Source organism: Vigna angularis, chromosome 1 (genome assembly GCF_016808095.1).
Source record: "Vigna angularis cultivar LongXiaoDou No.4 chromosome 1, ASM1680809v1, whole genome shotgun sequence".
In the NCBI taxonomy this organism is placed as follows: domain Eukaryota; kingdom Viridiplantae; phylum Streptophyta; class Magnoliopsida; order Fabales; family Fabaceae; genus Vigna; species Vigna angularis.
This window is the reverse complement of record NC_068970.1, coordinates 7,433,611-7,451,018: the sequence shown is the minus strand read 5'-3', so window position 1 is coordinate 7,451,018 and position 17,408 is coordinate 7,433,611. Positions and strand designations below refer to the sequence as shown.

The 17,408-nt window shown below is 32.7% G+C and overlaps 1 protein-coding gene across 1 annotated transcript; it reads right to left on the bottom strand.

The window, feature by feature from the left end:
• Window positions 1-444: 444 nt before the first annotated feature.
• On the bottom strand, window positions 445-2,484 carry LOC108328649 (transcription factor MYB1R1). Its single transcript, XM_017562578.2, has 3 exons — window positions 2,072-2,484; window positions 1,749-1,957; window positions 445-1,242 (listed from the first exon to the last, which is right to left on the bottom strand). Exons 1-3 carry the CDS (start codon window positions 2,307-2,309, stop codon window positions 808-810), a joined length of 882 nt encoding a protein of 293 aa, XP_017418067.1. The 5' UTR covers window positions 2,310-2,484; the 3' UTR covers window positions 445-807.
• Between the last annotated feature and the right edge of the window lie 14,924 nt (window positions 2,485-17,408).

Below are 17,408 nucleotides of genomic sequence, written 5' to 3'. Positions count from 1 at the left end.
ATCTTTATCAAATTCTTAATAAACTTAAAATTGTAGTTTCTTATTATTACTTTTAAAAAAACACAAAATTCTTTCATATTTATAATAAAATGGCACCTATTTTTCTTATGTTAATAAAACGATACTTATTTATTTTATTTTATTTAAAATTAAATATTGACAATAACTTAGATAAAAGAATTATGAAAATATTTTATTTATAATAACCTTTACTTATAATTTTCATATTTATAATTAAATTTGAATACAATATTATTATTTTATAAATAAGAGAAGTGAAAAGGAAGAGGAATAACGTGAGCAGACGTAAATAGGCAAATCGGTGATAAGAAAAACGTGCCCAAACTGCTACAACACCTAACAGGAATGACACACACTACCAACCTTCAAAGTTCAGACCCAACTTGATAATATTATCCCCAAAAGAGTCATAAACCACTCGTCTGTGCGGTCCATATCCAACTATTAATGCATTATCAGAAAAAAAAACAGAGGATTTTGTTATTTTCAGTTACATCAACTACAGACATAAATGACCAAATAAACCATAATCTAAAGTCATACATTAATTAACATAAGCAAACAAGAAGAAACAGGACAGGACCTTTCCCGGGTCTGTACAAGGAACAGAAGGATCATATTCAGTCACTTAAAACTTGCCTTCTTAAATCCATCACCCTTTCCTTCAACATCTCTCACTTTTTCCCCTACCAGAAGGACAAGAGACTAGAGATGAACATATTATATTAACCTGTAAATCCAAGATACTCTAGACAAGGACCTTGACACAATCACGAGTCATCTTCCTTAAGCAACACTAATGATGCTATCTCCATTGCTGAAACATGGCATGGCATGTAAAGCAGAATGTCTTGATGATGTTTGCCTTTGGTCAGAAGAGAAGGCTAGCCCCAAGGACAGTGTGGGTGGGTCAAGAGCAGAACTAGAACTTGGGGTGATGATATCCGACACTGTGGATGCTTTAGGATCTGCAACAACAGGAATTACACGGACCAGATTGATTGGCACATTGGGCTCTATGTTTCCTTGTCCCAGAGTGAGTTCTTCTAATGGTTTCCCACCTTGGACTGCAATAGCCCCAGAACCAATCCCAAACTGATACACTGGCATCATTGGAATTCCACTTTTGCTAGTTTCAGGAACTGCTGGGCACACTGCTTGCGGATGAAACAGGGTGTCGTGATTCTGGACCTGTTCTTCCTCCATTGGAATTGCAGATACCTGGCACAAAAATTGATAAAATCATTAATATTTTGTCACTCCAAATTCTAATCCAGGTTTGAAAAGGTTTTAGCTCCAGTCAGGTCAACTATTACACAGGAGACAAAATCCCTAAATCCATTTTTATAACCACTCACACGCAAACTTTCCTTTCCACAACCAATAGAATTTCATAACAAGATACACGGCAGCTTCTTTCTTTCTTTCTCAAATCCCTAAAATGGAAGGAGTAATAATATTCAACACACGACTATTGACTAGAACATTAAGAAATACTTGAGAAAATATGTCATTTTGTAAGACAATAATACTCTACTGATTAGGAGTATAACTAATTGAACAGGAATAACACCAAAAGCATCTCAGTAATTTTTTTTTTATAGGGAGACTGATTAAGAAATTAATTTGAATCAATCCTTTTTAAAATAAAGGACAAACAGGTAACAGAGGATTAGACAAACAGGTAACAGAGGATGAGACCGAGAGAAATGCGGTGATGAAATTACCATGTCGGTGGTGATGTCAAAGAGGCTGGATCTACGGCGACGACGATTCAGGTTGCTTCTTCTGAGAAAGTACTTCTGAGCATGGCTCGCAACCTGCGTCGGAGTTCGCGTTTTCACATAGTTTTTGGAGATTCCTCTCCAATCACCTTTCCCTACCTTCTGCAACCCAACCAAAAACAGTTTGTGCTCTTCTTCTGTCCACGGAACTCCTAATCAACAACACAATTTCAATTAATCCATCAGAATCCCCGGTTATGCGATCAGACGAGATAAGTTATATTAAAATTAAAAAATGACAATTTGATGGAATAAATAGATGGAACCTCGCTTGCGCTCCCGCTCACGGTGGCGACCAGTGTTATGAGGAACGGCATCATCGGCTGAGGCATAACCAACTGCGAGAACATCTTTATTGTTGTTGTTAGCGTCGTGCCTATGCTCGTACTGTGAAAGGTTGTTCATGCTGACGCTTTTTCTCATGGAATCGACTACCACTCGAACCCCAAACAGCATGATCTCGCCGGAGGCAACCGAGTCTGTAGCAGCGCAGGCACGAGACATGATCGGATCGGACGGTGATCTCGGTTAGTTCGTTTGATTCAGATAGAATCAGAGACCACACAAGGGAGTTTTGTGAATTGGTGAAAGGAGAGAGAAGACGAAGTATATGAAGGAGAGAGAAGTTAGGATCAAAGGTGAGTGCGTGGTGTCTAATACAACAGAGTTTCAGACGGCAATGAGGTGGCAACCATGTGGAGCATATATTTTTAAAAATTCAATTTAATAATCTTTTAAAAAACTTAAATGAAACATATAGATAAGTTTTTTTTTTTTTTACATTGTTATTTTTTGCTTTAATAATTCTGAATTCAATTTTCAGCTATTATTTATCCATTCATTAGAAAGTAATTTTTTATATATTTAAGGTAAAATTATAAAATATTTTATAACAACTTTGCAGGTCAACAACATGTTAGCTTGACTCATTAAATCTATTTAATAAAATATCAATAGTTAATATATTATTACTGAAAGAAGTTAAAGTTACAAATTAAATATACGGAAAATTATTTTTTAATATTACACATACAAATAAAATAAGATTCACAGTCATTTTGATTCTCAAAAAAGGTTAATTCATTATCACTTAAGTCTCATAAGCTATTAAAACTTACAAAGGAAAAGTTGTTTGTTACTTTAAATTATATAATTAAAAAAACTTTTATTCAAGTGTGCATGATATGTTCATTTTTATCTAGTCTTTAAATTTAATTATTTATTGTTATTTTAGTAAATGAGTTAAAATATTAAGATGACTAATTGAGGATGTTAGATAACAACTGGATGAAGATCTAACCACCGCCCTGGAAAACAATTACAACAAAATAATATTTAAATTTTAAAATTGACCATATTTCCTTTTAGCTTCATAAGCACAATTATAATATTTTAATACACTTACAGCACATTAACCCAAGTCTTAAGTATGTAGCAAAAAAACATTGAGCTCTAATTATTTTAAAGATAACAAATTAAGTGATGACAAGAGTTAATAAAAAAATGTATTTAAAAATGATTGTTAATTTATATGAACTAATAATATAATGGCCAAGAAACTAAAGTGTGTCAAATGTAATTTATAACAATTAATAATAAGTTTAATAGAATTTTGATGCTTACATTGTAACAATAATTTAATGTTATTTTATTTATATTTGACTCAATGTTTTTTTTTTTTAAATTTAGCGTGGTATTTTTTCATAAATCAATATTAGTGTTGCTTAGAAGATGAGTTAACATCTATTAGTATAACTATTAATTTTTTACTAGTTTATTCTTCAATTTCAGAATAAAAATAGTAGAACTAATGTTAACATTATTAATCAAATATTTTTTTAAAATATAACAGCCATATTAAATAAAAATATGTATTGATTCATTAATATAAATATAAGAACTAAAAAATTTATTAAGATAACTTTTCTTTATAAGTTTTATATATGTACATATTTTTCTATCTCTCCTCAGTTTTATAAATCTAACTAATTTTATTGATTCATTTACATATAACAAATAATTCATAATTAAAACTATTTACACAATTAATAATGTGACCTTTTTTATTAGTTGCTTTATGTGTGTGTTCTTCTTTTACTGTTTTTATCTTTATAAATAGAAATAATTTTTAGTAATAATGTGATAATATAATTGTATGTAATATTATGTAATTATAACATTATAGAAATTAATAAATAAAACTATATCGATGATTACTTTTGAAGACTCTTTTATAATTTCAACGTAAACTTTAGTAACTATATATTATTTATTTTAATAATTATGATAATAATTAATTTTTAATCATAAATATGTTTTATTATTAAATATAATTTTGGTTATTTATAATTAAAAATTAAAACTAATCATTTTTAAATTTTATACTAATTTAATTTTTTATTTTTTAAATTTTAATTAAATTTTCTAATTTATTTAATGTATTTTTATTTATATTGAAGTAAAATGTACCAAATTATATAAAGAATTCAAATATTAGATGTTAATTAAAATTAAAAAAAATTAATTAAAATAATTAAGTCTACACATTTTTTAAGTTAAAACTTAAATTTAATAAAAAATTCAAAGAGAAATTACTAATTAACAACTAAGAAAAAAAAATATATTTAATCATATTTTTTATTATCTTCAAAAACTTAAAAAAAATTAACAAAACTTGACTTTCCACTAATTCTTCTGAAGTTAATACATTTATCACATATGAAAGACTGAATGAATATATAAAGAATGTTGGGAAGAACTATATGGTGTAAAATTAAAACGTAAGATTCTTGTAATGATTTGATTATGCTTAAAAACATCTTGTATAAATATATGCTTGATGAAATACAGGAAGATAGAAAATAAAGTAAATCCCTTAGTTTGTTGAGTTCATTTATCTTACATGTTAATAAAATAATTTTAATCACAAGTGTGATGTTAAAAAATATATATTATAGCATAATAAAAGATTGTTTATTAGTATTTGGTGTGCAATTTTGATAATGAAATTTAATATTAAGATAGGGTACAAATAAGATAGAAATAAAAGATTAGAGTACACTTTACAGCCAATACTGGCCTGTTACTAGCATCGATTCTATGAAAAGACAGGACAATGTAAATCGTGGGTTTGATTCCCAATCACACATGTCGTAAACTAATTGGATGTCAAGATAGTAAAAGTCGTAGTAACATGCACAAAAAAAAAAGAAGCAATTCATCAATTAGTATGTTGATATAAAAATTATGTTACAATAACCTAGGATCATGGACTTTGTATTTTAAGAATTTTATATTAAAAAGGCTGCACGTTAGTCCACATATGGAGTAAATATGAAGCATATTATGAGATATAATAAAGAATGTGATTAAATATATTTTCTGTTTTAAATTTTGATTAAGTTTGATTTTTGAGTTTTAAAAGTATATAAATATAGTCTTTTAAATGATTAAATTTATATATTAAATAAAATTTTAGATTAATATTTACATTATTTAACATATTTCAACTTAAATGTTAGAATAAAATATTATTTAATACAAAAAAATTAATATTATTAAATTAATTAAAAAATATATTTAATCTTAAAAAAAATAGTACCTAAATCTAAGAGTAAATGAATTTTTATTAAAAAATAGACTTTAAACTTAATTTAATTATACAAAATCAACTTATAAAATAAGATTTATATCCACTTATATAGTTAAGTATCTTTAGTCGACATTGATAAAAAAAAAGAAAGAAAAAATGATGTGAATTAGAAATATGTTAATAGAAAGGAAAATGATAAAGCATGTGATTTGAGAGGAGGGAATAGTATAGATATTATGGAGAAATAAGTGTGGAAGTAGGTGAGAAATTCACAGTAGAAGCATTTTTGTAATGTGAGTGATGGAACTGGGACACATGGGCTCATATACTCCTTTATATCTTATATATTCCCACATGCATGTATTCAACAAAGCTATTTCTGAAATCTTCATCCATCAATCAGATCAATGGTCAACCTTACACTATTCTCCGCAACTTGTCTTTAAACTATCTATTACTTTAAATAACACTATATATTAAGTGGATATTAAACTAAACCCACCTGATGGCCACCTTAAGTATGATAGTTATAAAAATAATCATGGGAATTGCATTATATCCATTATTAGTGTTATATAATTGAGAATATAAATTTATGGAAGATTTTTATGATATGTGTATATAATAAAAGATATGGTGATAGGTAGGTTAGGTGGTGGGGTGCAAGAGGGAATGGAGGATAAGGAAGGGATAAGGGTTTGTGGGGTTCCATTATCTCTTTCCATCACATTTTGTCCTTTCTTTTCTTCTTTCCCTTCCCATACCATACACGTTTCTTCACTCTATGTCTATTTCCAGTAACATCTCAACTTTATTCAAAATTAAATACATTCTTCTAATTCCCTTTTAACTTCTTTCTTTCTAAACTTTCCCTCACAAAAATCTAATTCACTCTATGTCCAGATCCTTTTAATATGTTTTCAAATATTAAGAACTAAATTTTAATTTAACTTAATTATTCTCCAAGGTTTATGTTTTCCTTACATATAATAATTTTATATCATCTTTTAATTGAGATATGAGATTCTTTAAATATTTTTTCTTTCTTTCACTCCTCACTGACTCCTCTTCTAAAAATAGAACCGTAACAAAATTTAAGTTTCTAAACTAAACAATAATTTGAATATATGTTTGATGAATTTAAAATAAAAATATATTTACTTTTATATCCTTTCAATTAAATGTTTATAAAATCCACCAAGAATCTAACAAAAAAATAAGACAATAAATTCTAAAATTAATAAATCTTATTTTTAAATAATTATAATGCATAATTAAAAAGTCAATATTAAACTTAACAATCTAAATAAACTTGGTAGTTGGTATTTATATCTATTTATTTATTCCAAATTTAAATTATCTCTTAATGTGAATTTTTAACCATATATTAAATTTAATATAATTTGGAGGTATACTAAGAAAGTACCAATAAAGGAATAAGGTATCTAAATTAGTATATTTGATGCAAACATAAGGTTAGTGGGTGTAACTTTTAAACTAGATGATAAGATATGTATATAAATTTTTGAAGTGATGTACGTACTTACCAATAGAGAACAAGAGACGGTCATGAACATCTGTAATATTTTCTTTAAATGAATGGATATTTTATTGAATATAGTGACAGTCATAGGTAGATTATTGAGTTTGTTTGTATCTAGATTCAATTACTCGCTTCTCTTTTCATCATAAAATATATTTTTACCGTATTTAAATTATTTTATATGATGATAATTGTTTTAATAAACTCTTTAGTTAAAATTTAAAATTTATTATCCTAATGAAAGTTATGATAATGAAGAATAGATACTTTATAATTTTATACTAAATTATTTTTTATATTGTGTGATGATATTATTTAAACACACAAGAAATATAGTTTATATTTTTACTTATGAAACAAAAAATTTACATACAGAACAATTTTTATCTAAGTTTTAGCATCTCATTTATTTTGCATAGGAACAACTAGAATACATTCATTTGCTCACACCAATAAATAATCATCACAAAAAAATATATAAAGATAACAAAATAAAAAAAGATAAAGTAATATATCAAAAGGGATTTTACAATCAAACATGAAAATAAACATCATACAACGTTAAGTCATAAAACAACATATTCAAAACCATAAACATTAAGTATTGATGTCAATTTTTCTTTTAAAATTTAAAAAATAGCATCAGCATCTCCATCTTTCTCTTTTACATATGTGCGAAATCTTCCACAAAAGTGCATGGACGATGGTAAACTCACATAAATAAGTTCTTCACTTCATTTTTCCATTGTGGTCCTCGTTTTGGTTGAAGAGTTCATTCTCTCTTATTACATTTTTCATTCACTAACCATTTTTGTGTCATAAAGGTTGTGATTTTACATTTTTAGTTTAACTTTAAATTGTCATAACTTTTGGTATGGACCTCGAATGAAGATGTTTCAAAAGTAAAAGTTATTAGAAATAAAGCGAATAATACACTAGTGACTATTGTTTAAGGTCATTTTTTTAGGAATGTTCTGAAATTTTTAAAAATCTAAAGTATGTTTTCTGTTTTATTAGTATTTTTCAACCTTTTTTTTATATTTTGTACTTTTATTTTATTACTTCTAAAATTATAAAAAATTGTGTGGTGTATTATTATATTATATATTGATTTTTCATAGTTTTATTAGCAATTTTTTTCTTTTAAGAAAAAGAAACTCACAAATTGATGGCTGTTGCAACCGATGTGATTTGTTCAGAAACAACAAACGTCAAGTTGATGTTTTTATTATGATGTTAGACCTTTAAACAATGTCAAAGTATAAAGTGACATACTGTTAAAAGTTTTTTTAGTAATATTGGTTTATCTCACAAATTTTTAAAATGTGCATATAATGAATATGTTAATTGAACATAATTTTAAGTGATTGTACATTTTATTGGGAATAAGTATTCACTACTGTCAACAAAGGACAGTAGTCTTGTATTCTACTGTTATTAGTTTATTTTGGTTTGTTTTACCGGTCTAGTTTTACATAAGCTCTATAAATAGAGCTTCTCTGTTTCAGTTTCAAACACTAACACAGATTGTAATATTTTCACAGGTATCAAAATAATACAAGAAATAGTTTTTCTTACCTCTCTCGTTGTCGTCTCCATTTTTGTCTTCATCATCACTGTGAGCAGCTTCCTCCACCGTCGTCGGACTGCTCCTGGATGTCGCTCGCTTGACACCATTCGAGGGGAAGCTTCTCGACGCTCTGCCCTCTCTCTTCTCACTCAGAATTCTCGGGCTGTGTTTCTACCACCCTGGATATTGCAATGCTTGGAAATTACCAAGGCATGTTGGACTGGGCCGCATGCTGTTTAAGTGCACAGTGTTGGGCCGTTTGTAAAATGGTATCAGAGCAGGTCTAGTACCTGCTCTGCTTCCGTTGGCTCTGATCTTGGTATCCTACCTTGTCTTGGTATCTTCTTGGCATCTTCTTGGACTGGTTCTTGCGTTTCTTCCACCATGGATCAGATGGACCAATTTTCCAGCCCCTATTATCTACATCCAGGTGAAAACCCTGGCCTCACACTGGTTACTCAGATTTTGAATGACAGCAACTACTCCTCTTGGAGCAGAAGTATGAGGAGAGCTTTGCTCTCCAAGAATAAGATAAAATTCATTGATGGGTCTATAAAGAAACCCCAGAAAACTGACCCATTGTTTGATACATGGGAGAGATGCAACGTGATGATTCTGTCTTGGATAACAAAGACTCTGCCACCACAGATTGCAGAAAGTGTCATATACATTGAGGAAGCCAAAGAATTGTGGGATGAATTAAAAGAAAGATTTTCCAAGGGTGACTACTTCAAGATTTCTGATTTACTTCAAGAAATACATTCCATTAGGCAAGGAGAGAGAGGAGTTAGCCAGTTCTTTACTGATCTAAAGATTCTATGGGAAGAGTTGGAGTCTTTAAGACCCATACCCACTTGTACATGCAAAATTCCATGCAGCTGTGATCTGTCAAGAGTCTCCTTGAAATATAGAGAAATGGAGCATGTGATGTGCTTTTTAAAGGGATTAAATGATTCTTACAATACTGTTAAAACACAGATCCTCCTGATGGACCCCCTTCCAAATATTAACCGGGTTTTCTCCCTCATTATGCAACAAGAAAGACAGGAAAAGCACAACTCTGCAGATACAAAAATCCTGGCAAATGTGACTGACAAAAACAGTCAGTGGAAAGGCCAAGGAAGGGGTTCTGGATTTCGTGGTCAAGGAAGAGGAAGAGGTAGAAATCCTAACTATGGTAAACAGTGCTCATACTGTAACAAAATGAACCACACTATAGATGAGTGCTACTCTAAGCACGGGTACCCTCCTTGGTACAAAAAGGGTGACAACAATCAAGATAAAAGGGCTGACTGGAATTCTGTCAATGCATGCCAAAACAAGACTGAATCAGAAGGGACTCCAAGCACACAGCAAACTGTTAATGGTACTGTTAATGAAAATATTTTCAATCCTTTTACAGCAGAACAGATGCAAAAGCTTCTCCGAATGATAGATAAAATTGATGAGCCTACCCACAAAGTCAATCAAGTTCAAAGGAATGACACTGAAAATAGAGAAGGTAACCTTTCCTGGATAATAGACACTGGGGCCACAGATCATGTGACCCATGATAGGACAAACTTTGTCACTTTTTTCAAAATTAAACCTATCTCTGTTAAATTACCAAACAACACTGTTCTCACTGTTGAGCACGCAGGAACAGTACAGTTCTCCAAAAACTTTATCATTTTTAATGTCCTTTATATTCCTGAATTTTGTTTCAATTTAATTTCTGTCCAAAGTCTCATTAAAGATTTGGACTGCAGCCTAACCTTTACTTCTAAGACTTGTCAGATAAAGGAGAACCATACTTTGAAGATGATTGGATGTGCTAACTCTTGGAAGGGACTCTATTACCTACAAGCTTTTCCTAAACCTGACCAAAGATACATTGTTAATACTGCTTTCTCTTTTAAGAACACTGATGTAAATTTGTGGCATTGTAGGCTAGGCCATCCTGGAGACAGGGTTACAAAACAAATTTGTGAGAATTTTCCTTATGTTAAAATTGACACTGATATTGTTTGTGATACCTGCCACTTTGCTAAACAACGAAAATTGCCCTTTTCTAAGAGTGTTTCTGTCACTGTTGAATCTTTTGAAATTGTGCATTGTGATATATGGGGCCCTCTTAGTACCATTTCGGTTCATGGTCATAGGTATTTTCTTACCATAGTAGATGACTATAGTAGGCACACATGGGTTTTTCTAATGAACAATAAAGGGCAAACTAGAGATTTATTACAAAATTTTGTTGTTAAGATTAAAAACCAATTTAACAAAACGGTTAAAACTATCAGATCAGATAATGGTCCTGAATTCAATTGTGTGGATTTCTATAACTTGCATGGAATCAATCATCAGAAGAGTTGTGTAGAAACACCTGAACAAAATTCTGTTGTTGAAAGAAAACATCAACACATACTAAATGTCACTCGTGGTCTTCTTTTTCAAGCTAATATTCCTAATGCCTACTGGTCTTATGCTATTGGTCATGCTGTTTACCTCATAAATAGACTTCCTACCATCACTCTTAACAACAAAACTCCCCATGACCTTCTCTACAATCTGCCCCCCACATATTTAAACTTCAAAACTTTTGGATGTTTGTGTTTTGCATCTACTCTTACCAACAACAGAAGCAAACTTGACCCTAGAGCTAGAAAGGGAGTCTTCCTAGGGTACAAAAATGGTGTGAAAGGCTATATTGTGCTTGACATCAATACCAAGGAACTCATCATAAGCAGAAATGTCATCTTCCACGAAGACATTTTTCCCTACAAAAATCTGCAGGTGAGCAGGGAAGACAATCATGCCAAAAAGGACAGAGCTAACATTCTCAGTGATCTTCTAAAGGATCCCTATACCACTGACGCTGACAGACAAGCAGGGTCATATGTCACTGACCCAGAAGAGGTCCAACTGCCCTCTAATGATGGAGGCAGCAGCGACAATACAGAGAACAACCAAGAAAATCAGAGATGTAGAAGATCTGACAGACCCAGAAAGACTCCTGAATATTTGAAGGATTATGTTCATCAGGTCAACCAATCCTTGACTGTAAAGAATTCTTTTAAGACTCCATACCCGATTTCTGATCTCTTGTGTTGTGACAATTTTTCAGACAAACATCTAAGATACACTATGGCTGTCACTGGAAATAAGGAACCCAAATCCTACAGTGAGGCCAAAGACAGGAATGAATGGGTAGAGGCAATGCAGAGAGAAATCAAAGCCCTGCAAGACAATGACACTTGGGTTTTAACTTCACTACCTCCAGGAAAAACTGCTATAGGATGTAAATGGGTGTACAAAACAAAATATAAGGCTGATGGAAGCATTGAAAGGTATAAAGCCCGTTTGGTGGCAAAAGGCTACACACAGCAGGAGGGCATAGATTACCTTGACACTTTCTCCCATGTGGCTAAACTTACCATAGTTCGGTTACTTATTGCTCTAGCTGCATCAAACAACTGGTTCCTACACCAACTAGACGTTGACAATGCTTTTCTACATGGAGATCTCAATGAGGAAGTCTACATGGAGACACCCCCAGGTTTGAATGTCTCAAATAGGGGACAGGTTTGCAAACTAATTAAGTCATTATATGGTTTAAAACAGGCCAGCAGACAATGGTTTGAGAAACTTTCTTCTTTCCTTATAAATGCTAATTACACTCAATCTAAATCTGATCATTCATTGTTCATTAGAAAAACACCTACAAGTTTCACTGCTCTACTTGTATATGTTGATGATATTGTGCTAGCAGGAAACTCCATGGTAGAAATCAATTGCATAAAGAAGCTTCTACACAATAGGTTTCGAATAAAGAATCTTGGAGAACTCAAATACTTCCTAGGAATGGAAGTGGCCAGATCTAAAAAGGGTATCCACCTATGTCAGAGAAAATATGCTTTGGACATACTGGAGGAAACAGGAATGTTGGGGTGCAAACCTTCATCTACTCCCTTCCTAAGTGATACAAGTTCACTATACAAACCTGACAACTACCTGGATGATCCAGGACCTTACAGAAGGCTAATAGGGAAGTTGCTATACCTCACAAATACCAGACCCGATTTATGTTTCTCAATTAATTTGCTTAGCCAATTCGTACACTCACCTACTGATCACCACTATCGTGCTATACAGCACATTCTCAGGTACATAAAATCCAAACCATCTGAGGGATTGTTTTTCGCGGCTGATTCTCCTATGCAGCTAAAGGCCTTTAGCGATTCAGACTGGGCAACGTGCCCTGACACCAGAAGATCCACAACAGGATTCTGTGTTTTCCTTGGATCTTCCCTTATCTCCTGGAAGTCTAAGAAGCAGAGGACTGTTTCCAGATCCTCCACTGAAGCTGAATATAGAGCTCTTGCAACCACTGTATGTGAAATACAGTGGCTGAGTTATCTCCTAAAGGACCTTCAGGTCGAAGAGACAGGAATCCCAGCCTTGTACTACGACAACAAGTCTGCAAGGCACATAGCTCATAACCAGAGCTTTCACAAACGGACTAAACATATTGAACTTGACTGCCACGTCGTCCGTGAGAAAATTCAGGAACGCCTTCTAAATCTTCTTCCCGTGCGATCTGACGAGCAGTTGGCCGATATCTTCACCAAATTTCCTCACCGCGTCAGATTCAGGTCTATTGTTCCCAAGCTTGGACTGATGACAATACATCGTCCAGCTTGAGGGGAGGCTATTGGGAATAAGTATTCACTACTGTCAACAAAGGACAGTAGTCTTGTATTCTACTGTTATTAGTTTATTTTGGTTTGTTTTACCGGTCTAGTTTTACAGAAGCTCTATAAATAGAGCTTCTCTGTTTCAGTTTCAAACACTAACACAGATTGTAATATTTTCACATGTATCAAAATAATACAAGAAATAGTTTTTCTTACCTCTCTCGTTGTCGTCTCCATTTTTGTCTTCATCATCACTGTGAGCAGCTTCCTCCACCGTCGTCGGACTGCTCCTGGATGTCGCTCGCTTGACACCATTCGAGGGGAAGCTTCTCGACGCTCTGCCCTCTCTCTTCTCACTCAGAATTCTCGGGCTGTGTTTCTGCCACCCTGGATATTGCAATGCTTGGAAATTACCAAGGCATGTTGGACTGGGCCGCACGCTGTTTAAGTGCACAGTGTTGGGCCGTTTGTAAAACATTTGCCATTTTATTTCATCAATTAATCACATTTTATTATTTCAAAACATAATTATTTTTTAACATTTAAAACATTAAAATGACACCACGAGGGTCTATGTGGAGATAAAACCTAAATTTTATTGAAAACATGAGTGTATAGATATTGGAAATAAGAAAATAATACATTTTGGGGAAGATCAGTGGAAGAATTTTGAGAAAAATTGTCAAAAAAAGTAGAGTATGTGCTTGCATTAGAATTCAATTTAAATCAGAAGATTTATTAAAAAATTGTTTAATAAGGACATACTGACTAATGCACTTTCTATTTTAACTTTATATTAAGATCCACTTGCATGTGAAGCATGTCAAACAAGAAATACTATAATGAATCAATTGTCAAGATTGAGTGCGACACTAGTTTTTTTTTTCATGTATTCTATTTTTAAAATAACTTTGAAAAATTAGATTTATTATTTTATTTTACAAATAGTCAAGCTGAAAAAAAAAATTGATATGTAGTTTTTGAGTTAACCCGATAATTTATTTAACATATTCATGAATATGTAAACATTTTAGCTAACTTGACCATTTAATTTTTTTAGTCCTATTTTTTTTTATATTGTTCTCTTTATTTATTTAGAAATGAAATAACAAATAAATTTGTTTGAAAAAAAATACTAACCAAGTTAATATTTAATTCAAAATTAAAATGTAATAATCACTTTTAGTTCAAAAATTTTAAAGAAATATGTTACTTTATAAGTATTCATAAGCTCTTTTATAAAATTTACTTACTTTATTTGTATATATTTTGGTTAAGGGTCAAGGCTTAATTTTTTTTTGTCTTAGAAAAGCTTCCCAGTTTGGTCCCGTTTTTAAAATGTTTTAATTTTTTTTTAAATGTATTAATTAAGTTCTTTTGAAAAAATTACTAAAAACGTTAAAGGCATGTTTTGTGTAAATGTATGACTTTAATAAAAACGATAATATTTTTTTAAAATTTTTTTTTGTCAGAGTTAGGTTTTTAGTGTTACACATGACATTATTAATATCACATAAAACAATGTCACGGTAAGAGTGTCAAATGCTATTGTTTTGATTTTAATTTAATATTGATATATATATTTTTATTTAATTTAGTTGTAAGTTTTTCAAAATGGAACAAATCTCCAGATTAAAACTATAATTAAACCGGTATAAAATTTAGTAAATGAGTATAATGTTTAAAAATAAATTGAATGGTAAAGAATAATATAAAAAAATTGTATCAAAATTCAACTAAAATAATCTTAGTAAGAAAATAATCTTTTTTAAATAAAAGCATAACAATATATAAGAGCATAAATTTAAATAAAATTATAAAATAAGTATTTTGATACTTCAATACCTAAATTCACAAATACTGCCTTTTTCCTGGTTGCTTGACAGAATTTAGCATGATATTACAAACATGATATGATGAATGTCTAAGGTTTCTTAGATACAAAGAAAATGAGCGAAACCAGCGAAACTGGTCTATGCTCGCACATAGAATAAACATTGCAATTTGCAACTTCTTTATTTCACTTTTCTTCTTTTCTCTTTTAGAGTGAGTTTGGTACAGACTGGGATTAGGGAGAAGATATCATAGAAGACAAAGGAATCAAACATTGTCGTTTAATTGAAAAACAAAGAAATAATAATAAAAAAATTACTTACTCGTATTATTTTCCACTCTAACGCAAAAATGTTGTAAGAAGTTAGTCATATATACACAGTGGAAAAGGTGGATGATGCTTGTCAACACTCAATTTCGTCTGGATTGACTAAATCTAATTTGTTTTATTGTTTTATCCTCATGAAAGGAAAAATTAAAAAATGTGTGTATATAAAAGAAAAAATGTATATAAATGAAAAAAATAAAAAAATAATAAAATAAAATAAAATAAAAAAAGAGAATGATCTGGCGTTCGTCCAAACAGTGGCCGTTCGTCCAATTTGTAACCGTTCGTCCAAACAGTGAGCGTTCGTCCTTCCCCACTGTTGAGGCCGTTCGTCCAAACTGTTCAAACCGTTCGTCCTGTTGATAAATCGTTCGTCCTTGCCCACTGTTGAACCGTTCGTCCTTGCCCCTTGTTGAACCGTTCGTCCTTGCCCCTTGTTGAACCGTTCGTCCTTGCCCCACTGTTGAGACCGTTCGTCCAAACTGTTCAAACCGTTCGTCCTGTTGATAAATCGTTCGTCCTTCCCCACTGTTGCTGAGGCCGTTCGTCCAAACTGTTCAAACCGTTCGTCCTGTTGATAAATCGTTCGTCCTTCCCCACTGTTGCTGAGGCCGTTCGTCCAAACTGTTCAACCGTTCGTCCTCATCATCAAGCGTTCGGTCATGTTTGTTAACGTTCGGTTTTGATGTGTTTTGTGTTAGTGAGCGTTCAGTTTTATTGTTTTTTTTTCGAGCGTTCGGTTTTTGTTGTTTAATGAGCGTTCGGTCATCACTTGAACGCTCGATTTCTCTTTTGAACGTTCGGTCTCCAGCGTTCGTATTTCTTGCGTTCGGTTTTGAACGCTATTCTACCACTCGTCCTCGCTATCCTGAGCGCTCGCCCCCGATTTTCGAGCGCTCGTCCTGAGCGCTCGTCCACCTCAACCCTCTGAGTGCTCGTCCTGAAGTTCTTTGAGCGTTTGTTCTCTTGTTCGAGAACGTTCGTCCTATTTCTCTTCTACCATTCGTCCAGAGCGCTCGTCCTGAGCGCTCGTTCACAACACCCCTTTCTCAACGCTCATTCTGAGCGCTCGTCCACCTCCAACATCTATCTCTTCCCGAGAGCTCATCGTTATCCTCAGCCTGGTACCACCTCCAGGATTCATCTTCAACCTATCCTCACGGCCTTCATCTCCAACACCTCTTTATCCTCTCAATGAGCAATTCGTGCTATCCTCCGTTGCTTCATCACCTTTCCATCCTTTTGTTCCATCCATCAAGTACCCATTCGAAACCAATAAACCAATGTTTTTTGAACCCATCACCGAGAACATCACCATCCAGCATACCACACGCACAGAAGGATGCCCACAGTATGAAGATGAAGACAAGATGGAGGGGCCCTTACCCTATTTCCTCACGCCCAAGGACTGTTGCTCAGCATGCAATGGAATGTGTACTCACGGATTATTTCTGAATAGGAGGAGAGGCTCACGGGTTTTGAAGTTTTTTTTTTTATAAAAATGGTTTCTTCTTCACTCATCAGGGGAACGGAGCTGGACGCTAGTGACTTCACCCATCACCATCCTAGCCAGCAAGCTTATCTTTCATCTCCGGCCATCTTTCTTCACCCATATACCATTTCACGGCTAAATACCCATCCTCCCATACACTACGACCATCATCATTCACACAACCAACACTTTCCATCATCTGGGGGAGACCAGGGGTGAACTCAAAACTCGGGACAGATTACGATCTTCCACCCGTCAATTACAACCATCATCCATATTCACCCACTGCACCTATCATCCTTACACCATCTCCACCATTATCCTCTTCAGCTGACTCTCTCAACCTCTGACCGGGGCCTTTGCCTCTCACGACCTTCACCCGTAGCCATCTCAACAACCATTCCATTTCATTTCCAACATCCATCATCTCCAACTAAACCCCAAGATTATCATCTTCATTCATCATTCACCTCTGACCACTCTCCATCAGCTCCAACACCCGTGAATTCACTCCCTCCTTCATCCATTACTTTAAGCTCCATACACCGTCTCCAACACCTATAATTTTC

What these genes read in the sequence shown, in the direction of transcription:
- LOC108328649 (XM_017562578.2), bottom strand. Translation starts at nt 2,309, where the DNA reads ATGTCTCGTGCCTGCGCTGCTACAGACTCGGTTGCCTCCGGCGAGATC. An exon ending in TGAGCGGGAGCGCAAGCGAG is followed by an intron (nt 1,958 to 2,071) that starts GTTCCATCTATT and finishes GTTGTTGATTAG; the next exon opens with GAGTTCCGTGGACAGAAGAA. An exon ending in TTGACATCACCACCGACATG is followed by an intron (nt 1,243 to 1,748) that starts GTAATTTCATCA and finishes TTTTTGTGCCAG; the next exon opens with GTATCTGCAATTCCAATGGA.